This window comes from Brassica oleracea, chromosome C6 (assembly GCF_000695525.1).
Source record: "Brassica oleracea var. oleracea cultivar TO1000 chromosome C6, BOL, whole genome shotgun sequence".
In the NCBI taxonomy this organism is placed as follows: domain Eukaryota; kingdom Viridiplantae; phylum Streptophyta; class Magnoliopsida; order Brassicales; family Brassicaceae; genus Brassica; species Brassica oleracea.
In genome coordinates, this window is record NC_027753.1 from 7,639,294 (window position 1) to 7,665,925 (window position 26,632).

The 26,632-nt window shown below is 36.5% G+C and overlaps 5 protein-coding genes, 3 non-coding genes and 1 pseudogene across 15 annotated transcripts; 3 read left to right on the top strand and 6 right to left on the bottom strand.

Annotated features, from left to right (window-relative positions):
* Positions 1-13: 13 nt before the first annotated feature.
* Positions 14-3,792, bottom strand: LOC106300956. Of its 7 annotated transcripts, none has more exons than XM_013737243.1 (12): positions 3,551-3,792; positions 2,545-3,458; positions 1,550-2,225; positions 1,413-1,469; positions 1,264-1,337; positions 1,098-1,187; positions 897-986; positions 759-824; positions 597-665; positions 441-527; positions 120-390; positions 14-47 (listed from the first exon to the last, which is right to left on the bottom strand). In XM_013737243.1, the coding sequence occupies exons 5-11, from the start codon at positions 1,306-1,308 to the stop codon at positions 199-201; spliced, it is 639 nt and encodes a 212-aa protein (XP_013592697.1). In that variant the 5' UTR covers positions 1,309-1,337; positions 1,413-1,469; positions 1,550-2,225; positions 2,545-3,458; positions 3,551-3,792; the 3' UTR covers positions 14-47; positions 120-198. The 7 variants fall into 7 exon arrangements, with proteins under 7 accessions (XP_013592697.1, XP_013592694.1, XP_013592695.1 ...); XM_013737240.1 differs by having other exon boundaries at positions 1,258-1,337; XM_013737241.1 differs by having other exon boundaries at positions 1,264-1,343.
* Positions 3,793-4,385: 593 nt separating this feature from the next.
* Positions 4,386-6,002, top strand: LOC106300523 (annotated as a pseudogene).
* TRNAC-GCA lies at positions 5,474-5,545 on the bottom strand. Its single transcript has one exon. It is a non-coding gene; the product is annotated as a tRNA-Cys (tRNA).
* Positions 6,003-6,335: 333 nt separating the features above from the next.
* LOC106300522 (ABC transporter G family member 24-like) lies at positions 6,336-11,431 on the top strand. Of its 2 annotated transcripts, XM_013736675.1 has the most exons (14): positions 6,336-6,486; positions 6,715-6,951; positions 7,161-7,237; positions 7,385-7,648; positions 7,738-7,801; positions 7,880-8,026; positions 8,149-8,183; positions 8,268-8,335; positions 8,421-9,541; positions 9,613-10,044; positions 10,112-10,260; positions 10,339-10,628; positions 10,707-10,840; positions 10,927-11,431. In XM_013736675.1, the coding sequence occupies exons 1-14, from the start codon at positions 6,464-6,466 to the stop codon at positions 11,081-11,083; spliced, it is 3,198 nt and encodes a 1,065-aa protein (XP_013592129.1). In that variant the 5' UTR covers positions 6,336-6,463; the 3' UTR covers positions 11,084-11,431. The 2 variants fall into 2 exon arrangements, with proteins under 2 accessions (XP_013592129.1, XP_013592130.1); XM_013736676.1 differs by lacking the exon at positions 8,268-8,335 and having other exon boundaries at positions 7,880-8,022.
* A 1,469-nt stretch (positions 11,432-12,900) lies between these two features.
* Positions 12,901-15,178, top strand: LOC106298597 (ubiquitin domain-containing protein 1-like). Its single transcript, XM_013734730.1, has 4 exons — positions 12,901-13,147; positions 13,682-13,804; positions 14,684-14,803; positions 14,892-15,178. Exons 1-4 carry the CDS (start codon positions 13,111-13,113, stop codon positions 14,954-14,956), a joined length of 345 nt encoding a protein of 114 aa, XP_013590184.1. The 5' UTR covers positions 12,901-13,110; the 3' UTR covers positions 14,957-15,178.
* TRNAC-GCA lies at positions 14,200-14,271 on the bottom strand. Its single transcript has one exon. It is a non-coding gene; the product is annotated as a tRNA-Cys (tRNA).
* TRNAC-GCA lies at positions 14,387-14,458 on the bottom strand. Its single transcript has one exon. It is a non-coding gene; the product is annotated as a tRNA-Cys (tRNA).
* LOC106297363 (probable LRR receptor-like serine/threonine-protein kinase At1g53420) lies at positions 15,169-16,679 on the bottom strand. The gene is made up of 5 exons (XM_013733616.1): positions 16,541-16,679; positions 16,336-16,454; positions 16,050-16,260; positions 15,737-15,974; positions 15,169-15,676 (listed from the first exon to the last, which is right to left on the bottom strand). The coding sequence occupies exons 1-5, from the start codon at positions 16,677-16,679 to the stop codon at positions 15,181-15,183; spliced, it is 1,203 nt and encodes a 400-aa protein (XP_013589070.1). The 3' UTR covers positions 15,169-15,180.
* A 1,392-nt stretch (positions 16,680-18,071) lies between these two features.
* On the bottom strand, positions 18,072-20,385 carry LOC106296812. The gene is made up of 7 exons (XM_013733041.1): positions 19,900-20,385; positions 19,337-19,576; positions 19,171-19,260; positions 18,941-19,090; positions 18,719-18,843; positions 18,432-18,561; positions 18,072-18,351 (listed from the first exon to the last, which is right to left on the bottom strand). Exons 1-7 carry the CDS (start codon positions 20,383-20,385, stop codon positions 18,226-18,228), a joined length of 1,347 nt encoding a protein of 448 aa, XP_013588495.1. The 3' UTR covers positions 18,072-18,225.
* Positions 20,386-26,632: the final 6,247 nt, after the last annotated feature.

A 26,632-nucleotide genomic window follows, 5' to 3' on the forward strand; every position in this document is an offset into this window, starting at 1 on the left:
AAAACCCCGTTGCCAAAATCCCCCCCCCCCCAGCATTCATATGCATGCTGCAGATCAAATAAACCTTCACACACAATACAAGGGTAAAAGCTTCGAAACACCGCAGAAAAATATCTTACGCTTTCGGATTGGTCTGCAAAACCCTCTCAAAAAAGGGATAATCACCGTCTTCAGACAACCGCACCATGTCTGCCAACGTTAGTGGTGACTTCGCCAGGAGGAAAGCCGCCAACTCCTCCTCGTCTGCCAATGGAACATGCCTAGCAGCCAATGCTGTGGGGGAATCACTGAGCACCATCGACCCACTACTTCTTTTGCGTCAGCAGCGTCATCATCAGTCAGGTCGTCGCCAGAACCAATCTCATCATCGATTCCCTGCAGAACGGCAAACTTCCAATTATACTCCGAATTTAAATTAGCTACTGCCGAAAGAGCATTACCACTTGATCAACAACAACATGCTTCTGGTTCTCCTTGGACACGCCCATCTTTTCCTGCTCGCTGTTCTTGTACACGCCAACCTCTGCCTGTTCATTTCAAACACAAAACAATCATTTACTGCTCCCAAAATAGTCTACAGAAAATTCTGAGCTTACCCGCGCATGTGCAACAGAGGATTCAGCCTCTGGCTTCCCAGCAACAACAACAACGGCACCACTGGCAACCTGTTAGTGAAAGGGGCAACTTTAGACCAATTTGCCCAAACGTGACCACAAGTAGTCTGTGTACATGTAACCAAACAGTTTGTGTTTACATACGTTACTCTTGGCATCGTTTCCGCCCACCTCTTCTCTCACTCTGTCCTCGCCCAAGGGTTTCTCCTCCTAAACCATTAAACAAACAGATCCAGACTGAACTCATTTTTATACACAATGATTCTAAGTTAAATCACTCACCCCTTCTGTGATTTCAGGCCTCACCTCAGACACCTCTTCCACCTCGCCCGTACGAGTTGCCACGCCTTCAAACACCTCTTCCAAGTTTGTCTGTCAATTCAAAGAGATCTCGTCAATCACATTGCAAAATAACACCTGCCTTGTTCACCATATGCCCACGTACACGTGTACAACTAACAATGGTGTGCAGACACGACTTACCCTCTCGGGTCTTGAAGCTCCAGTAACATCTTCGTCCACCGCCCTTGCCTCGCCCTCAGAAGCAGGAAGCAATCCGCCTCCGACCTGCCCCTGCGGGTTATCACCGTTCGATGTTAAAAAAACAAAAAAAATTATTGATTCTGGGTCGTCAAAGTTTAACCATTACTATCTTTGGGAGGTCGGGTACAGTTGCCATCCCAGCATCACGCATCACAGCCCAACTAAAAGATCCAAACTCCCCTGCTCCTAGAAGTTGTTTATAGACATAAAGATTTTAATCTGTAAAAAATTCTCTTATAACGTGAAAGTACTAACCGCAGCGCTTATTCCCTCAGATGACATTTTTTCCTCAACTTTCTCTGCGATTGCCTCCTGCGACACCCACAATAAGTTTGGTGTGAACAAAGGAACGACAAAACATAAAAAAAAACGCAAGGGAATGTATACGATACCTCAGCCCCAAAACCAACGTCTTCGACATCACCCCCTGCCATCGTCGCTGGTCGTGGTAGTTACATTCCCACGATGTAGCCCACCAGGCTGCTGGGCCAAAGTTCCAAAAACATCGACCCCACCAGACTCAGTCTCTTCGCTGCTCGTAACTACATCATCATTATTCCTATTGTCCAGATTCACATCAGCCCCCATTTGGCTCTCAGTAACATCCACATTCGTTTTCTTCCTGCAACTACGACGATATTTCTTCTGACTCCTACCCTTCAACAGCTCTTTCAATCTCTTGATAGTCCTACCCTGTTTCTCACACACATTCCTAAGCTTCGCTACTTCACTACCAAACTAGTTTACCCGCCCCTCCAATGCAGCAAACTTCCCGGGGTCTACTCCTGTTTGGGTCCTTCTAAAGAACCCACTTATCCTCCGCTGTTTGGGCAGCGGCTCATCTTCGGAGACCACTTGTTTCTTCCTCTTGGGAGTTTTTAGCTTCTCGATGTACACAAACAAGGGGTCACCAGCATCGCCCCCCAACCAGTTGGGCTTCAAAAACAGATGCCCCTCCTTCAACAACTGAACCATGTATTCCACCTTCTTGTCATAATTCTCATCATCCCATAAGCCCCACCTATCTTCATGATCCCCACTAATCTCCATCATTGGCTCAACTTTTAACTGCAATCAAAACAGTTCCCCGGTTACCGTACATGAATACAATAACTAGAAATACAACACTTGCGGCTGCATTTAACATGTACAAAGTCAACAAAAAACATGGACTGATTTAATATGTATGTGTGTATGAACTATCAACTTAGTTATGTGTACTAAAGTTCACCCCATTTACGTGTACAGAATAAACAATGTACACTACTTCTACTCTGTACACCAACTAATTGATCGATGTGTGCCATCCAGAACAATGTACACAATTTATATTAACCATGTACATTTTCAAGAGTCAACACCGGGGGTACATAAAACATGTTCTTACTGCAGGATCGTGCTCAGCTTTCCTAACATGCGCCAAGTTAAGCCCAGCATGCAGCGGCATGGACTTCTCTGGATACTGCATGATAGTTGCGGTGTCATCGCCTCCAACAAACGCCGCCAACTGAGGAATACACCAGAATGTAACCAACTGCAACGCCAAAGGAAAACCTACAGTTTTCACCATCTGCTGCCGTAGTTTTTTGCAAAAAAAACCCAGTGGGTCTTCTAACTTCCCGAACACCTTCGGCTGTGGCTTCAAAGTACTTAGCGTCCACAGGAATGACTCCCTGCCCCATGGGAAGTCAAAAAACTCATCAAGGTTTTCCAGCAACTTTACATATTTAAGAGTGGGCATCGGTTTATGCGAGGTCGCCACCAACACCCCATCAACAATAACTAGCAGGCAGAGCTTCAGTTTCTTCTCCCCGAACATCTGCTCGTCACTTTCCACCAACGCTATAAGATCCTCGACAGTCGCGTCGCGGTTTCTTCCAATGAGCCTCCCCAATACTCATAATTCTCCTCGTTTGGCGGGAGTTGGTAATCGAAGTTGTAACCATCTTCGAACTCGCCGCAGGGCAACTCCGTCACCTCACTGAAATCCACCAAAGAGAAACGCAATGGCTTCCCCCCCAAAAAAACAGGCCACATCTCGTAATTTCTTCGTTACAACTTGCCTAGTCATCATGCTATGCACAACTTTTCCGGCGAAGAGCCTCCGGGCGGGCATCTGAAAGAGGCCTGCAAAGCAAGAACCCAACAAGATGTCCATCTCGGGGGAACCGCTGAGGACGTCCCAAACCCACAACAACAGGTCCACCGTCGAGTACATATTAACCCTCTCGCTCGGGAACCGATCTGTAGCGAAGAGCCTCTCCGGCAAACGAATTCCGACATCGTCGCAACCGTCTTTATCTAGAAACAAATAAACACACATGATACTTGCTCAGAGGATCAGAACGAGACCACTTATCAAAAAATCCCACAAAACACTTTAACATGCTTACCACCCGCGGGTTGTTTTAGGCCACCACTCGGCCGTTTTGTCGCTTCCGCCGCCGTCGACATCGTCGTGTTCCTCGAACTTCTCCGTCGTATTCTGCTTTCGCCGCCGTCGTTCCCTGACGGCTTCGTCTTCCTCGAACTTCTACGGCGGTAATCGCCTCCGCCCCCATCGTCGTCGATATCCATCTCTTTCGGCGACTTAACGTTTTCTCCTTTTCTATCTCTTCGGTATAAGGTAAGTTCAGTGAAATGACCACACAAAGAAATTAATCACCCACTAAAACAAGGGTTAAAAGGAGGTGGGGCCCTCTATTATTTTAGAATTTCAAAATCGTCAACCGGACCAAATGGCTTACCGACGCCAAACACTTCAGTTAAGCGGGAGTTACTTTTTTCAAGAATAAATTAAGACTTTTTAAATCAAAATCAACCCTGCTAGCATTAACTGCCTCATAATATAAAAAAAACGTAAAACTGCATTTCACAAACCAAAATATAATGAACTTAATCAATCATTCATGGTAACTATCAAAAAAATAATTATGATGACGTGGCAAAAAGTGATTGGTGGCTAGCGTTGGATTTAGAACCCCTGTGAAGGTGTCTGCCCTTTAAGACAAAACCACCACTTTTTTCTTTATTTTTATTATTATTATTATTATTATTATATTTAATTTATCAAAACAAAACAATGTCACCGAGATTCATCGTCGTCATTTCCAACTCGGTCTTCTTCTTCTCCTCCTTCGGCTCAAGATTCGAAAAAATTCCATTTTTGAAAGGAAAGTGATTGGCGTCGGTGAAGGGTTTTGTCTGAATCATCATTGTGGTCTGTTTCCGAGAGAGACTTTTGTTGAACGATTGAAAGAAGGAAGAACATACAAATGGGTTGTGCTGGATCGACACAGTCGCAAGCAGAAGGTGAGAGATCACACTACCATATCCTTGAATCTCTTTTAGTTTATCGCTTTCATTAGCTGGATCGGGCGGAAAAGGAATCATTTTTAATGTTTCGTTAGAGAAGAAGAAGATAAATATGTTGAAGATTTATATAACTCGATATGTTGAAATGTTCAATCTTTCAACCCTAAGAGGTAGAATAGAACCACAGTGTTCAGATGTGCGCATATATTTGCTTGCATCACCTGGCAATGCGAGAGTTCATAACATTCATGTTGACTCGGCTTCATCTGGAAGCTTTTGACTTAATAGTATCATCCCTCATTATGACTGGCATCCTCTTATGGAAATAAACTATGTGATTACTGATGAACCTAAGGCTAATTTTGATGAATCTAAGGCTAGTTTCTGCGGATTAATTTCCCTTTTGAATCCTTAATTGAGCACAAGTATGATGAGTGGTGCACATAGATTGTCTTTGTTTTGCAAGAGTTTTATATGGCAGCACATGGAGATTGGCTTTGTTTTTTAAGAGTTTTATCACGGGAGCAGATGGGATCGATAACTCGTTGTTTGTTAACAGGGCCAGTAAAGAAAATTAGGAAGCCGAAACCGTGGAAGCATACTCAACCGATCACTAAAGCTGAGCTTATGAAACTTAGAGAAGAGTTTTAGGACACTGCTCCTCACTATGGCGGTAGGTACGAAAGGTAAAATTGATTACTTACTTCCTTGCCTGCCTTTGTGTGTGTGTTTTGAGTGTGTGCTTTCACTTTATACAAAATAAATGAAAAATTTGTAGAAAAGGTGGAGTAGTGTTAGAAAATTAGGAGTTTTATAAGGGCTCTAACCTATTGATCTGCAGTCAATTGCTCTACCACTGAGCTAAGAACCCCCTTCTGTCACATGGTGATCAGTGTCACATAAAAAGGATCTATGGGTATATGCATTGATTGAATGACTTACAAAAATAGATGATATTAGTCTTAGAGGTTGGTAAAAGTGAAAAAAAAAGTAGATTTATAAGGGCCCTGCCGGATTCGAACCGGTGACCTATTGATCTGCAGTCAATTTCTCTACCACTGATCTAAGGACCCTTGTGTTATTCCTCCTCACATGTGTTACATGAGTTTGAGAAATTTCATTTCTTGTCAACTGAGCTAAGGAACTTCATTAGATTTTTGTCAGTATCATAGAAGTCTTGTCTTTGTGTGTTTCTTTTTGGATGTTTACTTCTGATCTTGATACCCACATGTTTGGATCTTACACTTGGTTAATCGCAGAGATATGGATGCACTACGTGCTGCTGCTGAAGATGACATATCTCTTGCGCAAGCAATCGTGGACAGTGCAGGAGTCATTGTTCAGAACAATGATCTCACTACCTGCTATGATGAGAGAGGTCAAACATTCAACTCTTTTTCACTTGCCTCCTTGTTCATATTTGTTACATACTCCTAACTAGTACCTATTCTTACTCCACAGGTGCTAAGTATGAGCTGCCTAAGTATGTTCTTAGCGAGCCTACCAACTTGGTGGAAGAAAGTTGATTAAGGATCAATACCATTTCGAAAAGACGAAAACAGTTTCAAATTCTATCCTGTAAGGAAAATTCTATTCTATCTTCTAAAAATTTAATATTATGGGACCAGTTGATTGAAACATATACAACAACTCGCAATCTGTAGGGGGCTTATTCAATTAGGGGTTTTATAAAATTTAATATTTATTAGTTTTTCCACACTTCGTTTTCTATTGAAATGAGAAAATGATATTGAACATTAATTGTGAAATTGCACAGGAAGCCTCCTAGTATGTCCTTAAGTCCTTTGTCCTAATGAACCATTAAACCGCACTACCTTTCTTCTTATTGGTCTTCTTGTCAAGACGTGAGGAGACTCCAGAGTCAATGATGGCAGATTAACTCACAAATATCTCAATAGCTTGCTACATTTCTCTATAAAGAACCGTCTCCAAGAAGCAAGCATTTTCATGGATTCCTCAGCTCTCATTTCATGAAACTTCATTGCCTTATTAAGTAAGTTTCTTTCTTATACTCTGTTGATTATGAGTTCTGTAGAACAAAGTTAAAGTACTTGAAATGAAAAGAAGCGGTTTTTGAGTTTCTGGGTCTTCAAGTTCTTGAATTTAGATAAAAAAGATTGTTTAGATTGTTTTAATGTTCTTAACTAAACCCAAGATCAAGATTAGTTAATTTGGTTTAGTTAATAATCTCTCTCTCTCTCTCATGTGTCTTTCTTTTAAGGTTATTGATTCTCAAGATGAGTGTAAACCGGCGAAACTGGCTCAAACACGGATATAATCTCAGATTGGTGTTGTTAGTTCTTTGGTTGGTCTGTTATGTTGGTTATGGTCAGTTTGAGGACACAAATGACTTCAACAATCCAGCTTTTACACAGATGGTTTACCATAGTCTCTTCAATATCACTGCTGCTCTAAATCAAGAGCTCGCTACTAAAGCAAAGTTTTGCGTCAAAGACCTGTAAGCTTTCATTGCTTTGGTTTCTAGTTTTGGATACTTGTATCATTTGTTGCAATCAAATGTCTCGTTTTCTACAAAACTTGAGCTTTAGTGTGTTGTTTGAATACTAAGATATTTACTACATAAAGAGGTCAACTTGATGCGTTGACATAGTGAAATGTATTGTTTCAGTTAACAAATGTCTTGAGATAATCCGTCACTGTTGTCAGGACTGCTGATTGGGACAAAGCTTTTAATTTCTCCGCCAACTTGGATTTCCTGCGTTCTTGCTTTAACAAAACCGAAGGTAACCAACTTCTTCTTGCTTAGTTATTATTGCTTGATGATTAGATTGTATAAAGAACTCCAAATCTTGTTTCTTTGCAGACATGAATTCTCATTTGTTTCTTATGGTTTCACATTTGTGTGACTTTCTTTTGGTGTTTGGAAACAGGTGATTTTATTAGCCGTATCTGCACAGCAGCAGAGATGAAGTTCTATTCAGATGAGTTCCTCTTGAAAACGGATAACCCGGGGTACTTGAAACCGAAACCGAATCGGAATTGCAACTTGACATCATGGGTCCCTGGTTGTGAGCCTGGCTGGGCCTGCATCCCGGATCATCTAACCGAACAAGATGACCTTCCAGAAAGAACAAGTAACTGTATGCCTTGCTGCGAGGGCTTCTTCTGCCCCAACGGACTCACTTGTATGATACGTAAGCAAATCCAAAACTCTCTTTATTTTTTTCCATTCTCTAACCTTCTTTCAATATCGTCTAAATTTTCTCTTCTGTTTTGAAAATAGCTTGCCCTCGTGGTTCTTATTGCCCCTTAGCTACCCTTAATGAGACAACAGGCTTATGCGACCCGTGAGTTTACTTTTTTTTTTAAAGTAGACATGTTATGCTATTGTGGGATAAGATGTTGAAATATTACAATTTATATAGGTATGCTTATCAACTACCACCAGAACAACTAAACCACACTTGTGGAGGTGCAAATGTATGGGCCGATCACAGTAGAAGCGACGAATTATTCTGTTCCGCGGGATATTATTGTCCAACGACCACTCTAAAATTACCTTGTGGTAGTGGGTAATTCAACCTTTGTCCCCTTAAAACTCCATTCTATTGTGACAAATAATAATCAAAGTTGTGTTATTATTACCAATGCTCTATCTATTAAAGTAACTATACTCTTCTTATGTATGATCCAGGCACTACTGTCGTATGGGTTCTACATCTAAGAAACGTAAGTCTTTCAGAATTATCTATCATAGTGAAGTTTATTTTAAATTTGCCTTGTCTCTCTCTTCATGTACTTATTGTCTTCCAGCTTGCTTTAAGTTGACTTCTTGCAATTCCAACTCCGCAAATCTGCATGCATTTGGGATTATGGTTATTGTAAGTTTTTTTTTTATTCAGTTATATTATAAGTCATCCAAAAGATTATTGACAACAAGAGTGGCTTTCATTGTGTGCTGTGCAGTGTGGTGTGGTCACTATTCTACTCATTATATACAACTGTTCTGATCAAATCCTAACAACGAGGGAGAGGAGGCAGGCGAAGTCAAGGGAAGCAGCTGTGAAGAAAGCTAAAGCCAACCAGAGATGGAAAGTTGCTAGAACTGCTGCTAAGAAGCATGTAACTGAGATAAGTGAGCAAATAAGTCAGACGCTCTCGGGTAAAAGAACCAAAAACGATGGAGAAACTCACAAGATGTTGGATCGTGTGGACTCGTCTTCAAGTCCTGCGAGTTCCTCCTCAGCTGTGCAACCTAGCTTTGAGATAGAGGATGATGCAGCTGGCGGAAGTAACAAAAGACCAAGTGGAAAGAGAGGTAAAGGTCCCAGAATCAAGAATTCACAGAGCCAAATCTTAAAGTATGCGTATAATCAGATCGAGAAGGAGAAAGCCATGGAGCTAGAGAATAGCTACCTTACCTTTTCAGGAATAGTTAACATGGCTACTTACTCTGAGATGAAGAGGAGGACCCTCTTGGAGCTTTCTTTCCAAGATTTAACTCTTACCTTGAAATCCAATGGTAAGCATCTGTTGAGATGTGTGACAGGAACCATGAAACCAGGTCGGATCACAGCTGTGATGGGTCCATCAGGAGCAGGAAAGACGAGTCTACTCTCTGCATTGGCTGGTAAAGCCGTTGGATGCAATCTGAGTGGTTTGTTGCTTATAAACGGGAAGCAATTATCAATCCACTCATTTAAGAAGATTATTGGTTTTGTGCCACAAGATGACATTGTCCATGGAAACTTGACAGTTGAGGAAAACATCTGGTTCCATGCTAGATGCAGATTACCTGCAGGACAATCAAAAGCCGAAAAAGTGCTTGTGGTCGAGAGAGTCATCGACTCTTTGGGGCTACAAGGTGTGAGAAGCTCACTAGTTGGTACGGTAGAGAAACGTGGAATCTCAGGAGGGCAGAGGAAACGAGTGAACGTTGGTTTGGAGATGGCAATGGAGCCTTCTATTTTGTTCTTGGATGAACCTACTTCTGGCTTGGACAGTGCCTCATCACAGCTTCTTCTTAAAGCACTTAAGCATGAGGCCCTTGAGGGAGTCAATATCTGCATGGTTGTTCACCAACCGAGGTAAATCAAATCATAAATGTCTTTTTAATTGTCATGAAGCTTTCTAAGTTCATAATCTTTCTGTATTGCAGTTATACTTTGTTCAAAACGTTCAATGATCTAGTACTTCTAGCGAAAGGTGGCCTTACTGTTTACCACGGACCAGTAGAGAACGTCGAGGAATACTTCTCTGGTCTTGGAATCATTGTACCAGAACGTATCAACCCTCCTGACTACTACATAGACGTCCTGGAAGGGATTGTAGCCAACCTGAACTCTGATGTTAGCATCAAAGAGCTTCCTCAGAGGTGGATGCTTCACGAAGGTTTCTCGGTTCCATTAGATATGCGGAAAAACAACAACAACAGTGCAGAACCGACATTTGTCAGAGAGCTGTTGGGAGATGTAACGAGTAATTTCAAGTTGCGTGGTGATAAAATAAGACACAACTTCTTAAAGACCAGAGATTTATCCTACAGAAGAACCCCTTCTATGTGGCTGCAATACAAATATTTCCTTGGAAGGTACTTATTTTCTTAATCTCCACGACACTATCTTAAGAGAGAGCTAAAGTGTTTCTTGATTTTACAGGATAGCTAAGCAGAGAATGAGAGAAGCTAAGTTACAAGCCACAGACTACTTGATCTTATTGCTAGCTGGAGCTTGTTTAGGATCACTGATCAAACAAAGTGATGAGAACTTTGGAACACCTGGTTATACCTACACTATTATAGCCGTTTGTAAGTTGGTTTCCTTCTAATACTTAACTTTCTTCATATTCTTTTCTTATTAGTCTTTTTTTTTCCTTCATATGTCAGCTCTTCTGTGCAAAATAGCAGCTCTAAGATCATTCTCACTAGACAAGGTACATTACTGGAGAGAAAGTGCGGCTGGGATGAGTAGCTTAGCTAGTTTCCTTGCCAAAGATACAATAGACTGTTTCAATACACTTGTCAAGCCATTGGTTTATCTCTCCATGTTCTACTTCTTCACTAACCCGAGATCGACATTTTTGGATCACTATATCGTCTTGGTATGCCTGGTGTATTGTGTGACTGGTATAGCTTATGCGTTGGCTATCTTCCTTCAGCCTGGCTCTGCTCAGCTGGTGAGTTTTTAAGAGAAAGAACCATCCTCTCTGTCTTATTGGTCTAAGTTGACAAAAACATGTTGGCGTCTTTTGCAGTTTTCTGTACTTCTTCCAGTAGTTTTAACACTTGTTGCAACTCAATCGAACGATAGTAAAGCTATGAAGACCATAGCTGATTTATGTTATCCAAAGTGGGCTTTGCAAGCATTTGTTATTAGAAATGTGGAAAAGTAAGGCAATACTCTTCTTTCTGTCTGAAAAATCTCGGTTTGATTCATATAGCATCTGTTTTTATTTTTCTGCTTTGGGGTTGCAGGTACTCTGGAGTATGGATGATCACTCGGTGTGGAGCACTTATGAAGGGTGGCTACGACATTAATGAGTGGAACCTGTGTATAATGATATTGCTTCTCATTGGTGTGGCTACTCGTATGATCGCCTTTGTTGGGATGGTTATACTGCAAAAGAGGTGAAGACAAAAGGTCTTTCCATCACGGTTTTAGTACTCGCTGGACTCTCAAGCTTGGAGGTAAGGAGGAGCGAAGACTTTCATGGTTCTGCGTTTGGTTTATATTCGACCAAGAAGACTGTATGTAGGTTTCTTTGTGTTGTATCCTTTGTTCATTGTCGTATTAAAATAGCAAACTTTGTTCAGGTCTTTTGTGATTTTAATGTTGGTTTTTTATACAAAAGTTAAGCGTGCTGGCAGGTTTAAATAGATGATTTATAAGCTCTTTTATAAATCATGGCTTGTTTTCATGAATTTTATGCTCAAGAGAGATACTCTGTCTCCATCTCCAAAAGTTGGATATTTTTCTTTCTTCTGCTTTGGTGATTACATCAACTCATGAGAAGAGGCATGTATGTAACCTGTTATGTGGATGATGTCTGAACAAGGACTAGTTTGAGCCATTGCTATTTAGGTTTTGTGTATAATTTTGTCTACAAATCATATATATAAGGTGTTTGAGACAACAAAAAGTGGTTTTTCTATCTTCTAAAATTCAGCTTTTCAAAACCCTTTTGTTAATTATCAAGATAGTAAACACAACTAACTCCTAAGTATGTTATTGTATAATTCTGATATTAAAAATTCAAAACACTTGATGTTAAATGTGTCATAAGTTTCATTAGCTTTCACATCATAATACAAGAAAATTATTTATGTTTTCAATTAATTTTGACAATGAGATATTTTCAGAAAAAGAAATGAAGAGTGTTTATTTTGTATCATTTTTTTTGTGATTATCTTAGTTAAACTGAGATATGATTAACGTAGGAGGTGTTATCAGGAGCTATATTTATAATGATATGTTATAAATTGACAAAATGTTGGGGTCTTTTGCAGTTTTATGTACTTCTTCCAGTAGTTTTAACACTTGTTGCAACTCAGCCTAAGGATAGTGAAGCTATGAACATCATAGCAGATTTGTGTTATATCCAAAATGGGCTTTGCAAGAATTTATTATTGGAAATGCTCAAAAGTAAGGCCATCAAATGGTTTTTGCATTTGGGGTTACATGTGCTATGGAGTATGGGCGATTACTAGATGTGGATACGACATTAATGAATGAAATCTGTGTACAATGATATTGGTTCTCATTGGTGTGGTCACTCGTATGATTGCCTTTGTTGGGATGATTATACTTCAGAAGAGGTGAAGACAAAAGGAAGCTTGGAGGTAGGAGAGAAGAGTTTCATGGTTGTGCGTTTTGGTTATATTGGACCAAGAAGACTATTATGTAGCTTTTCTTGTGTTATGTTATTCTTTGTTCATGTTAGTTCATTGTCTTGTTAAGAAGGGGGTAGCAAACTTTGTTCAGGTCTTTTGTGAATTTAATGTTGGTGTTTTAATTAGCTGATCTGAGAGCAATCATCGTAAGAAAGAAGATCACTTTTTTGTTGTCTTGAAGTGTAAAGACTAAAGATCACTTTTTCTTCCATCTGAGAGTAATCATCACCATACAAGAAAGAAGATCCAACTCCAACCACACTTCCAGAGAACAATAGTATGCACAAAATAAGTAACAAGTTGCTTCCATTAAATATAGCAGCCACTTTTAAAAGTGATGATTAAGCTATTGGGTTATATGATTTTAGCTTAATTAGTTAATGGCCCATGATCGCTATCAAAGAATCATTACGATGACGTGGCAAAAAGTGATTGGTGACTAGAGAACCCTTTAAAGGTGTGTGCCCCCCTTTAATTGACAAGACAGCGAAGCCAACACAAAAAACAACCACTTTTTTCCTTTTTTTTTTTTTTATTTATCGAACAAACATCACAAAAACAATGTCTCAATCATTAGCACCACCGAGATTCATCATCATCGTCATCTTCAACTCGGTCTTCTTCTTCTCCTCCGTCTCAAGATTCGAAAAAAATCTCATTTTTGAAAGGAAAGTGTACGACTTTGACTTGGCTTCGACGAAGGGTTTTGTCTGAATCATACCGGGGGGGTGGGGGGGGGCTTTTGATACTTGAAGCAAGAACATACAAATGGGTTGTGCTGGATCGACACAGTCGCAAGCAGAAGGTGAGAGATCACACTACCATCTCCTCGAATCTCTTTTAGTTTATCGCTTTGTTAGGTGGATTGGGCAGGAAAAGGAATCATCTTTTTATGTTTCGTTAGAGAAGATAAAAGATGCAGACTTTCTATTTTTAGATGTTATTTTCTCGCTCCCATCGATAAGATGAACCCTAGATTCTTCTGTCAAGTTTTGATTCCGATTAAAGGGTTTTCAGACAAAGCTACTTGTTTAGATGTATGTTTGTGTTCATGTCTATGTGAATAACATTGTTGTGTGAGAAAGCTCGGCTTCATCTGGAAGGTTTAACTTAGTAGTATGAGTATCATCCTCATTTTAATTGGCGTCCTCTTATGGAAAGACACTATGTGTTGGCTGATGATTTTCCTTTTAATCCTTAATTGAGCACAAGCATGATGAGTTCATCATATGTTTGATCATGGTGCACTTAGATTTAGTAGATGGAGATTGGCTTTGTTTCTTTTTAAGAGTTTTATTATGGCAGCAGAATGGATAGATAACTCGTTGTTTGTTGACAGGGCCAGTGAAGAAAATTAGGAAGCCAAAACCGTGGAAGCATACTCAACCGATCACTAAAGCTGAGCTTGTGAAAATGAGAGAAGAGTTTTGGGACACTGCTCCTCACTATGGCGGTACAAAAGGTAAAATTGATTCCTTACTTATCTCTATACCTTGCCTTGTTTGTGTTTTTTTTTTAGTGGTGTGGTTTCATTTTATACAAAAGAAAATGAAGTGTTTGTTAGGATTAGTATTAGCCTTTGTTGAAAAAGAAAAGAAAAAAATTGTAAGGGTCTGTAGAAAAGAGGTAGTACTAGTGATTAGAAGGGATGAGAAGTAAAAGAAAAAAGGAATTTAATAAGGGCTCTACCGGATCCGAACCGGTGGCCTATTGATCTGCCACTGAAGCTAAGAACCCTTTTGTTTTCTAGTGATGAGTTGCACACATAGAGATTATCTAAATGATGTAATGCTGATTTAGTTAAAGGTTTTTGTAAAAAGGGGAGGGAAGTGAGGGAGGATAAAAAGGAAAATTTTAAGGGCCCGGTAGGGTTCGAACCGGTGACCTATTGATCTGCAGTCAATTGCTCTACCACTGAGCTAAGGACCCTTTTGTTGATTAGGGATAAGTTATACAAAAACAGGATTATGTATTATGGTATAGGAGTATAGTTGGAAAGGGGTGATGTTATATGTTGGAAAGGAATGTAAAAATTAGTTTTTAAAGGGCCCTACCGGATTCGAACCGGTGACCTATTGATCTGCAGTCAATTGCTCTACCACTGAGCTAAGGACCCTTCTGTTGTTCTTCTTTACATAAGGTTGAGAGTTGTCACTTTTTGAACCATTCTCAGCTCAGCTAAGGAACTTCAGTTAGATTGTGTCATTATAATCACTGACAAATCAGAGACACCATAGATGTCTTTTGTCAGGAAAAAAAAAATGATCTGCTTTGTGTTGTCTCTTTGGCTATTTGCTTCTGATCTATCAACATGTTTGTATCTTAAACTCTCTAATCGCAGAGATATGGGACGCACTTCGAGCTGCTGCTGAAGCTGACATATCTCTTGCGCAAACAATCGTGGATAGCGCAGGAGTCATTGTTCAGAACAATGATCTCACTACCTGCTATGACGAGAGAGGTCAAATATTCACTTGCCTCAGTGATTTTTCTTAGAGTTTTTTATTTGTTGCATACTCCTAACTAGTACATATTCTTTTATCCTACAGGTGCTAAGTATGACCTACCTAAGTATGTTCTAAGCGAGCCTACCAACTTGGTGGAAGAGAGTTGATTAAGGATCAATACCATTTCGAAAAGACCAAAAGAAAGTGAGAAGCCAAAGCAAAAAAAAAAAAAATGTAAATCTTGTGTGTAAGTAGTTTACATTAGGATCCTCTGCTTTTGTCTATTTAACACTTTGAAAAACATTCCCACCTGTCTCTCTCTGACATGTACCTAAGAACTCAGATTGTTACTGAAACTCTAAAGACAGCCTTTTGGGGTTTCATCTTGATATTAATGCTTTGACGAGGTAGTTTGATCAGTCAAGGTCATGGTCATGGTCATGCTAGTCTCGCTCCCTATCATTTCATAATACTTCTTCATAGTGTTCATGTTCTCAAGTCTCTTTGTCTCTCTATACTCTGAAGCTTCTTCAAGTTTCTCCAACTCCACCATCTTCTTACCTTCCAGCATCTTCACCACTTCAGACATCAATGGCCTATCACTCGGATCAGGAATTGTACACAGTATCACCACTTGAAGCATGGTCAATGCTTCTCCTCTGTTGTAATCTGATCCTAGTCTCGGATCCACCAGCTCCAACAGATTGTTCTGCTCCCTCAAGATTGTCACCCAGTCAATAACGTAGGGAGTGTTGTAATTGGATGCAGATTGGTTTATCTTGTTGCTTCTTCCATGAACAATCTCTAGAGCTACAATACCAAAGCTGTATACATCAACTTTATCCGTCAAGTGGCCTCTCATCGCGTACTCTGGAGCCATGTAACCACTGCAAAAAATGATGTTATAATCAGATTTCAAATGATATAATGGTATTGATTTGACTTACAATGTTCCAGCAACTCGAGTGCTAATGTGAGTGTTGTCATCTTCATTAAGCTTGGCAAGACCAAAGTCTGATATCTTCGAGTTCATTTCCTTGTCTAACAACACATTGGTAGCTTTGATGTCTCTGTGCACAATCTTTATCCTTGACTCCTCGTGGAGATATGCTAGTCCTCTCGCTACACCAATGCAGATCTTCCTCCTTGTTGGCCAATCCAATCTCAGCTGAGTTTCTTGAGGACCTTGAAAACAAAACAAAAACTATATGGATTTTCTGAACATTGTTTTCTTAGGAGCTTATTGTTTGGATCTCTCACCAAACAATGCACGAGCAAGGCAGTTGTTTTCCACATACTCATAGACTAGCAAAAGCTGGTCTCCTTCAACACAACATCCATATAGTTTGACTAGGTTTGGGTGATGCAGAGCTGTGATCATACCAATCTCGTTCAAGAACTCGCGGTTCCCTTGTTTTGATCCCGTAGAAAGCTGTTTCACCGCGATTATTGTTCCATCGGGTAACTTTCCCTGTAGTCATAATGCAAACAAAACTCCTTTATAACATCTTTTTGTAGTTGTAATCTTTCTTTTTGGTTTCTTTACCTTGTGTACAGGACCAAATCCACCTTCTCCAATCCTGTTTGCAGTATCAAAGTTGTTTGTAGCTGCTTTGATTTGCCTCAGCGAGAAAGAGTTAATCATAGGATCTAAAGTCTTGAATTCTGAGAGAAAACCATTATTTTGAAACACAAGTCAATCACTATTATATATATAAGCTTAAATGTTAGTCTTTGTGACTTGTGAGTACCTCCTTCCACGTGAGTCTTGGATCTCAAGCTACGTCTTTTGCAGACAATATAAATTAGAATAAATATGAGAACTATCATAATTATGTAAACCATAACTGCAGCTCCGTGGACAGCAGCATTCACAATTGTGCAAACCATAACCTGCAACTTCGTTGTACCTTCTAGGGTGGACAACGTTGCAGATGATGCACAACCAGAGAAGAAGAAACGAAAGAGTCAGAAGGAAGTCGAGAGAAACCGATTAAACGGCAAATTCGTTTTGGCTATTTTTTTTTACATTTTTTTTTAAAGCTGATTTATTATGGCATTACAATTATGGGAAAGATTACATAGACGATTTGACAACCGACAATACTACGTGCCTTATGAGGATCTACGCCTAACTGCATCACCTGAACCGGCTGACTGGATTTACTTGCACCATGTTGAAGATCTCTTGTAAGCCTTTCTTTCGTAGTCTGCAGTAATAAATAGCTTTCTCTGGGATTTGAAACCTGGATTTTCTGTATTCTGCAATAAATTGCATAGTCTGGGATTCGAACCCCAGACCTGGGTGTAGAAGCCCTTTAAACCTTAACCATTAGGTTAAGGGTGCTTCCACAAATCAGAAATTAAGTTAGGAAATAACTTAAATTTTTTTTTACATTAGTATCTAGATTGTTATTCTTAGTATTATGAATCAGAAATTAAGTTAGGAAATAAACTAAATCAGATATTCATGTATCGAAAGTAGCATGCAATAAGTATATTATCAATATTTAAAGGAGAGTAACGTATTTAAGAAACATAATGATTATTGACCTAAATGAGTAACTAGTAATTATATCTTAATTAACAAAAAGATTTGCTATTTTTTTTACTATCTTTGCATTGTATAGTTATAATATTTTTTAAGATGTGTAACATATAATTAAATGTTAAATAGTTCTTATTTTGTCGAGAGCAATATCTACAAAATATATAAAGAAGTAACAAAATCAACATTAATTTTGGAGATTGTTTACTGAATAAGCACATTTCAATCATTAAATTGTGATGAAATAGCAGATCTTATATAACAAATTAACAAGTTGGCAAAGAAAGAAATATCACATTAGTTCATCATTTGAAATTATTTTCTTTAACTGTCTGAAAATATTTTTTAATCACAAGTTCACAACCAATGGATTTAAAATTAGATTTGCAATGTGTCAAAACTTAACACATATTTTTTTTGTAAATCATTCATAATACCCATGTATAAATTATATAAACGTCCAATTTTGAACCAGTTATCACAGAAGAGATATATATTTGAATACTCTCTATGAATAAAACATGAGATTCAGAGTAAAACAGAGGTATCTCGTATTACATTAGTTCGAAGCTAAGAACAGTGCAAAGTCAAAACTCTCTTGCTAATCTTTTTGGTTAAAGGCCAATACTTTTGTTTAAGAACACACGCTAAAGTATGCGTGCAGAGAATTAAGAACACATAATATCATAACAAGTTTGTTTTGTGGTTTAACTTACAACTTCAACATTCACCTGCCACTATAGAATTTCTTTTAAGTTTTGTTATTTCTCTTTTGGTTTACTGAGTTCTAATTTTTTTTTACTATATACAACTTTAACATCCTAGTTTTTTTTTACTATATACAACTTTAACATCGTGAAGCCAAAACATTATTTTAACAAGTTTACTTCAGAACTCAAAAGCATTGTTAAGCTGGATTGAGAAAGAAGGTTGAGCAACACTTGCAAGTGGAGTATCAACTCTAACAACTATTCCGGTCCGACCAATGTTCCCATTCCACTTTGACCGACCAAACTGCAACAAACAAAACCAAAACAAGAGTCAATAAGAACATATACAAAAACAGTTATAGAACAACAAAAATATTGGCTTACGGAAACAGATGCAAACGCTGAAGGATGAGCCGTCATTGCACAGCCACAAATCATGTTGATGTTATCATTCAGCGAGTGAATAAGTTCGGTTTTCGTCCCGGGATTGCTTCCACCGTATGTAGTGCACACACTGTGTTTCCATAAGTTTTAGTGAGTTGTTAGATCAGAGCATTGTTCAAAAAATCGGTCTAGGTGTCAGTCTAAACCATAATCTTCTATAAAGCGCCTAATCATCGCCTAGCTATCTCTTGAACATTGGACAAGAGAGAGACCAGTTTTGATGTTACCTAAGTTGAATTGCCGGTTTCATCATGAGACCGGACTTACGCCAAGCCAAGGCTTGAGAAACACCTACTCCATACGATTTGTCAGGCCAGTTCACCATTGGTGTGATTCTTGTTCCTTGTTTAGTCTGTTTCATCAAGAGACAAACAGATTATTTCATTATTTCAGGTTCTTGAAGATGGTAACTGTGACTATACTTGATCAATAGTGTTATTAAACCTAACCTTGCAAGAGAAACTAAACCTCATATCTCCTGGATATTGACCTTGCGCTTGAAGAAGACCGCCACACAAAGGAACAAAGACACTTGTTGTTAATCCCTCACCAGAAACATACGTTAACTGCCCATTTGGGAACTGCAAATCTACAAATGACTGTTTCATGTGCCGAGTTAGTATCACTATCTAAGAATAGCTATAGTCATGGGAGGAGTTTTGAGATTGAAGACACTCACGCAAGCTAAAGGATTGAGGCAGATCATTGACATCATAAGCCATCTTCTATGCTTTGACCACAAAGCTGGACAAAGCGAATGCATACCTTTCTGAAAAGACGTTACCATATAAGTATAATAATGGAGAAAAGACTTGAGATGTGAAGACTATATGAACTAAGCATACCTTTCTATCATAACCATACCAGAGCAAGTGTTGCTTTGATAAATGAAGGGGCAAAAGAAGAGTCGAATCGCGCAGAAACAGCAGCGGTCCAAGCTGGAGAAGAAAGAGAGAGGAACTGTCATCTCTTGCAGCTGAACTTGATGAAGAAGCTTCTACTCTCCAAAGATCTCCCCTGGCTGCTAATGAATGTTCCATACCACTTGTTCTACTTTCATAACTTGTCGAAAACTCAACCGTTCCCTACAATTTAATACAACAAAAACTGTAATCTGTTAACAAAATGTCACCCAAACCAAAAAAACTCCAATGAACTTGATTCACAACATCAATAGCTCAACTAAATCCTATGTTCAGAAAATCTCAATAACCAACCACAGTGTTCTAAAAATCGGTTTAAGCGCGCCTAAAAAGAAATGATTGTTCGCCTAGACAATAATCCTCTATAAGAGGCCTAACCACCGCCTAGAGATTTCTTGCATCTAAGTTCCAAAACTTAGCATATGTTCATACTCAAATCTCTAACACATCTCCTAGTAACCTTGAAACTATCACATAACAAGTACCTTTGGTCTCCTAAGTAATCCAGCGGTACTCAAATCAAACTCTGTCACCCTCTCCTCAGACATAGCAGCAGAGGAGACAGTATCTGTCTTAGAAAGCCTCGACTCATCTTTTGTGTCTACATAAACTCCACGGCTCATAGAAACAGACACGCTATCCTCGTGTCTAAACGGCAAGGGCAGCCTCCTGAAGAACTGATGAACCATCACGTTCAACCCGGAGCCGAAATCAACACCAGCCTGGCCAATCTGACCAATCTTGTTCCCGATATCGAGAATAGCCTCGACGCCGCCATTGATGGGCTGGTTCGAGAACTGCTGAGGAGAGAACTCGAGATCGAATAGCTTCAGTTTCTGATGGCTCGGCCACGGAAACGAAGGAGGGTTGATTTGAATCAAGCCCGTGAACCCCTGAGCGAGTCGGTCGGCTAAGTCTTGCCCGTGTCGCTGAACCTCTTCCCAAGCTTCTAAAGATCTCTCCACAGACATTTGTCTTCTTCAAAAGGATGAAACTTTGCAACAGAGGGTGGAGGTTTTAGCGAGTGTAGAGGATGAGGGTGAGATTGAGAGTTGAAATTAGGGTTTGAGAACTGAGACCCACAAAAAAAAAAAAAAAAAAAAGGTTGGAGCTTTATTTTAAAATTTTATTGTGGTGAGTAAGAAAAATTGGATTTTGAGGATGCCATGGAAGTAAAGCGACAGGGGACTTTAAAGTGAAGAAGCACACAAGTCGATGAGGTTTGAGATGATAATATCCAGGAAGCTTCTGACCTGGACAGAGGGTTTTAAATAAACAAAGACAGACTAAAGATTCAAACACAAAAAGTGTTTTGAGGATTTGTTACCCTTATCAGTCGCAGTTGTTGGCATCTTGCAAATAAAGGTGGAAGTTAAGGATTATTCTTCACGAAAACAGGCCTTTTTTTTCTTTTCTAATGGTTCAGTATTTTCTTTTTGATTAATTAAGAGTATCCGCCAGATTGAGACCTAATCGATTAATCTTATCCAGGGCCTATCCACATGTAAGTTTGGTTATTTTATGTGGGAGTTAGAGACCTATACCTTCTAGCCACATGAAATGAAAATCTAGTAGTTTTGCAATGGAGAATTTTTTTTTTCTTGACTTGCACCAAGATGGCGACTCATGATTTAGTAAAAACCGATAGACCACCACAATGTGGTTTATGGTTCAATATCTTTCAAGAACAATAAAGCTTTTTACAAGTTTCAACATTACGATGACAATAATCGATACTATTAAATTAGGAACATATCCAGTTGATATTAGTTCAGTTCAACAATTATTCAATCATAACCTACTATAGAAAAATAAACCAACTCTTTTATAACTACGTCTAAACATATTTCTACCTGTTACGTATATTGTAACCTCTTATTTCTTTCCTATATTCATGGAACCCATAACTCCCTCTTTTTTTGGACAATAATAACCCGTAACTCTCATCTTATATGAACTTATAATTTATGTATTTCATTTTAAAATTGTTTTGTTTAATTAACCAGTGTAGATTCTGTAAAAATTATATTTTATTCTCAGTGTAGAGATTTTGGACGGGATCGCAGTTGTTGGCATCTTGCAAATACAGGTGGAAGTTAAGGATTATTCTTCACGAAAACAGGCCTTTTTTTTTCTTCTAATGGTTCAGTATTTTCTTTTTGATTAATTAAGAGTATCCGCCAGATTGAGACCTAATCGATTAATCTTATCCAGGGCCTATCCACATGTAAGTTTGGTTATTTTATGTGGGAGTTAGAGACCTATACCTTCTAGCCACATGAAATGAAAATCTAGTAGTTTTGCAATGGAGAAATTTTTTTTTGACTTGTACCAACATGGAGACTCATGATTTAGTAGAAACCGATAGACCACCACAATGTTTATGGTTCAATATCTTTCAAGAACAATAAAGCTTTTTACAAGCTTCAACATTACAATGACAATAATCGATACTATTAAATTAGGAACATGTCCAATTGATATTAGTTCAGTTCAACAATTATTCAATCATAACCTACTATAAAAAAATAAACCAACTCTTTTATAACTACGTCTAAACATATTTCTACCTGTTACGTATATTGTAACCTCTTATTTCTTTCATATATTCATGGAACCCATAACTCCCTCTTTTTTTTGGACAATAATAACCCGTAACTCTCATCTTATATGAACTTATAATTTATGTATTTCATTTTAAAATTGTTTTGTTTAATTAACCAATGTAGATTCTGTAAAAATTTTATTTTATTCTCAGTGTAGAGATTTTGGACGGGGTGGTTCTTCGTGACTTTTTTCTACTCAGTCAAAAACGCAGAATGTTGAAAAAATTCTGTATAGTGTTAGTTTGTGTAAAATCCTATTTATTCTTAATTGTTTGTGGTTTTTTGTTTATAAATTTAAGATCTATGAAGAAAAAATGATGAAAAAAACTAAAAAGAAGAAAGAAAGAGCGGCTGAATTAGGTTTATAGGGAGAGAGAAAGAAGAAGAAGACTTTTTTAGTGCTTTGGCTTATCTAATTTCTTTTTGGAAAATACGAACATCGTAATGAAAAAGTTTATAGATTGACCTAAGTTGGACGAAATTTTGGCTGTTTAGCGAAGCCCAGTATTCCATTAAATAATGAACACCTTTTCACGGGCTCATTAATCAATACATTTTACATTGGAAGCAAATAATATAAATCCACTTCGCAAGCCCAGTAAAATTAAAATTATTTTTTATTATATAATAAAAAATCCAAACAATGTATAGATGTAATAAAGTACAAAATATGAGAACTTGCAAATAATAGAAATAAAAGCATTTAAAAATAAGAAAATAAGTTTTCAAAACTAAAAATACGTATTTTGATTATAAAAGAATATGGATTGATGTAAAGAATAAACTTGCTTAATAATTACACAAGAATTTGGCATAATAATTAATATAATTTATAAAACAGTTTTTAAGAATTTAGAATGTTAAAAATGAAATTAATACACTCACAATAAAAGTATAAAATTAATATACTTACAATGTATATATATATATATATATGTAACAGAATATATTAAAATTATTTTTTTCACATTTTTCAAAAACATTGTTCGTTCTCCCGGGGGGAGGAGGAGGGGGGGTGTGGCCGGTTGGATTTAATATTGGTTTTCGAATATAACACTTTAAGAATTGTCTGGGTATATAGTTTAAGTTAGACTTGATTTTCCGGTCGATTCCAAAATTGGTTTTTTTATACAATTATTTTTGACTAATTATGTTAGGTAACTATTAAGAAAATATAATATTTTACACTTAGGAATAAAGTTTAAAAATAATTTTTGAAATAGAAATAGCACAGTGTATAGTTATGCAACTTGACATATTTAATACAACTACCAAAAAATAAATTAAATTAAAGTACAAATAAACACAAATATGATTGCAAAAAAACACAAATATGATTACAAAAACATAAATATAAAAATTAAATATTTCAAGAAAATAAAACTAAAAATATATTTGAAGGGCGGGTGAGAATCTAGTAAACTATTAAACCAATTATTAAATTATGTGACAATTTTAAATCGAGTAGAAATTTTATTGTAAATGATAAATCAAACAAAAATTTGCCAAAAATTATATTTAATTTATTATCAAATATATTACAAAGTATTATACAGTTATACAAGCTTTATGATTATTGAATATAATTAATTAGATGAAGTAGAAAACAAATCTAATACTTTATCTTAGTAAATAAAATATTACTTAACATTAATTAAAAGTCATTCTATTTATTTTTTATTTTTGTCAAACAAAAACTATTTAATAAGAGTTTAAGCTTACCAAAATATTAATGATGACTAAACTTTAAATCTAAATTTTATACAATCCCAGTATCCCACACTTATTTAAAATAATTAAATGATTTTTTTTCAAGTATGCACACAATATATATATATATATATGTATATATATATATTCACTTATTCATTGTATAAATATTTAAAATACAAACTAAAAGTAAATAATAAATATTATGTTGATAGATAAATATTTTTTGTTATTCAAATACTCTTAAAAACAATCAATTCGGATTTCAATCTTGTGAGGACAATGAGACTATCAATCTTAAAGACATTTAATCAGTCAATTTCTAGCAAGTCTGAACAATACTATTTCTATGTGCTCATAATATTATGGTTTATCAAGACTAGCAAAAACAGATTCAATTAATCATGCAATTAGGGTTTAACAATCAATTGATTTTGGCAAGACCAATAAAAAAATTTATTAATCACTCAATCAGTTTCAATGCTGATTTTAGCAATAGTAGAATATAGATTTCAAGCATGAATTTCATCGCGAACGAGGAAGAGGTCGCGTGCTGGAGATGCTCTCGGGTCGCGAACGTCTGAGCTAGGATCAAGAACGCCTTGGGCTGAAGCTGATCGGGGACGCGAGCTGGAACAGATGCGGGAACAAGAGACGCGATCGGGGTTTAGGGTTCGTCGGATCGCCGGCTAGGGTTAGGGTTTTACGGTTTTTCGATTTGGGTATTAGCTTAGGGATTTAGAGTTTCGTGCTGATAACGTGTTATAAAGTAATGGAAAAGTCTATCTTTATTCATAACATAGAAGTTCCTTATATAGGAGATTACACCGTCATAGATAAATGGAAAGATTACAAATCATAATCTCTTGGTTATGAGCCATACACAATCTGGTTCATAACAAAATATGTATTTTGGTTTTAAAAGAATATGGATTGATGTAAAGAATAAACTTGCTTAATAATTACACAAGAATTTGGCATAATAATTAATTTAATTTATAAAATAGTTTTTAAAAATTTAAAATGTTAAAAGTGAAATTAATACACTTACAATAAAAGTATAAAATTAATATACTTACAATGTATATATGTATATATATATGTAACAGAATATATTAAAATTATTTTTTCACATTTTTCAAAAACATTGTTCGTTCTCCGGGGCAGGTAGTGGCATGTTGGATTTAATATTGGTTTTCGAATATAACACTTTAAGAATTGTTCGGGTATATAGTTTAAGTTAATAGAACACGAGACTTGATTTTCCGGTCGATTCCAAAATTGGTTTTTTTATAAAAATATTTTTGACTAATTGTGTTAGTTAACTATTAAGAAAATATAATATGTTAGACTTAGGAATAAATTTTAAAAATAATTTATGAAATACATATAGCACAGTGTATAGTTATGCAAATTGACATATTTAATACAACTACCAAAAAATAAATTAAATTAAAGTACAATTAAACACAAATATGATTGTAAAAAAAACACAAATATGATTACAAAAACATAAATATAAAAATTAAATATTTCAAGAAAATAAAAATATACCCGCTCTTCCAAGGACGGGTCAGAATCTAGTAAACTATTAAACCAATTATTAAATTATGTGACAATTTTAAATCGAGTAGAAATTTTATTGTAAATGATAAATCAAACAAACATTTGCCAAAAAATATATTTAATTTATTATCAAATATATTACAAAATATTATACAGTTATACAAGCTTTATGATTATTGAATATAATTAATTAGATGAAGTAGAAAAAAAATCTAATACTTTATCTTAGTAAATAAAATATTACTTAACATTAATTAAAAGTCATTCTATTTATTTTTTATTTTTGTCAAACAAAAACTATTTAATAAGAGTTTAAGCTTACCAAAATATTAATGATGACTAAACTTTAAATCTAAATTTTATACAATCCCAGTATCCCACACTTATTTAAAATAATTAAATGATTTTTTTTCCAAGTATGCACACAATGTATATATATATATATATATATATTCACTTATTCATTGTATAAATATTTAAAATACAAACTAAAAGTTAATAATAAATATTATGTTGATAGATAAATCTTTTTTGTTATTCAAATAAAAAATAGGTAAAATGTATGACAAATTTGTATAGTAGTGTATATTAGTTTATATGAATCAAGCAATCAATATAATATTAAAAATTAAATTTTTTTATATAAAAAATACAATTATGTCAGTAATATTAGTTATGCATTTATATACATACAAATAAATAGTTAATAAGTAATCATTCCAAGAGGTACAATTTATAAATAAATATTATATTTAATCGATATTAATAAGTAATCATTCCAAGAGGTACAATTTATAAATAAATATTATATTTAATCGATATTTTATATCTATTCTATTAAAACATGATCATGATCTATTGATAAATGTTATGTCCAACTTATCATCTATATTATTAAAACTGAAGTATTTTTTGGAACTGTTTGGAAAAGTAGATAGCACTATAAATGAAAATTATTTGAAAACATGGATAGCCGTATAAAAAAGAAGTATATTGTAGTTTTAGTAATTTCATTAATATAATTACATTAATGGGAAAATTGCAAAAAATGAAACTTGATTTTGAATACAAAAGTGTACCAAAAATTCCATCAAATTTCGGATCTGTGCTTCTCTTCCGACTCTTCCTTGTGGTGTTTTCCGGAAGTGTGGGGTGGTGGCGCGTGCTCTTCCCCTTTGACTTGGTGTCTCGTCTGAAGGGACGCTCGTTTTGTCTCCACCCAGGAGGTCTCGGAGTGGGCTCTCCTCCTAGGGGCGTGTATTTCATTAATATAATTACATTAATGGGAAAATTGCAAAAAATGAAACTTGATTTTGAATACAAAAGTGTACCAAAA

Excerpts from the sequence above, each read along its gene's own strand:
- LOC106300956 (XM_013737240.1), bottom strand. The coding sequence starts at position 1,308 with ATGCGTGATGCTGGGATGGCAACTGTACCCGACCTCCCAAAGATAGTA. Across the intron at positions 825-896 it reads GGCCTGAAATCACAGAAGGG|GAGGAGAAACCCTTGGGCGA; the intron begins GTGAGTGATTTA and ends TTAATGGTTTAG. Across the intron at positions 391-440 it reads ATGTTGTTGTTGATCAAGTG|TTTGCCGTTCTGCAGGGAAT; the intron begins GTAATGCTCTTT and ends TATAATTGGAAG.
- LOC106300522 (XM_013736675.1), top strand. The coding sequence starts at position 6,464 with ATGAAACTTCATTGCCTTATTAA. Across the intron at positions 7,238-7,384 it reads TTGCTTTAACAAAACCGAAG|GTGATTTTATTAGCCGTATC; the intron begins GTAACCAACTTC and ends GTTTGGAAACAG. Across the intron at positions 10,841-10,926 it reads GTTATTAGAAATGTGGAAAA|GTACTCTGGAGTATGGATGA; the intron begins GTAAGGCAATAC and ends TTGGGGTTGCAG.
- LOC106298597 (XM_013734730.1), top strand. The coding sequence starts at position 13,111 with ATGGGTTGTGCTGGATCGACACAGTCGCAAGCAGAAG. Across the intron at positions 13,805-14,683 it reads TCACTATGGCGGTACAAAAG|AGATATGGGACGCACTTCGA; the intron begins GTAAAATTGATT and ends CTCTAATCGCAG. Across the intron at positions 14,804-14,891 it reads TACCTGCTATGACGAGAGAG|GTGCTAAGTATGACCTACCT; the intron begins GTCAAATATTCA and ends TTTATCCTACAG.
- LOC106297363 (XM_013733616.1), bottom strand. The coding sequence starts at position 16,679 with ATGGTTTGCACAATTGTGAATGCTGCTGTCCACGGAGCTGCAGTTATG. Across the intron at positions 16,455-16,540 it reads CAAGACTCACGTGGAAGGAG|AATTCAAGACTTTAGATCCT; the intron begins GTACTCACAAGT and ends GTTTTCTCTCAG. Across the intron at positions 16,261-16,335 it reads GATTTGGTCCTGTACACAAG|GGAAAGTTACCCGATGGAAC; the intron begins GTAAAGAAACCA and ends TTATGACTACAG.
- LOC106296812 (XM_013733041.1), bottom strand. The coding sequence starts at position 20,385 with ATGTCTGTGGAGAGATCTTTAGAAGCTTGGGAAGAGGTTCAGCGACAC. Across the intron at positions 19,261-19,336 it reads GGTATGGTTATGATAGAAAG|AAAGGTATGCATTCGCTTTG; the intron begins GTATGCTTAGTT and ends ACGTCTTTTCAG. Across the intron at positions 18,562-18,718 it reads AAACCGGCAATTCAACTTAG|TGTGTGCACTACATACGGTG; the intron begins GTAACATCAAAA and ends ATGGAAACACAG.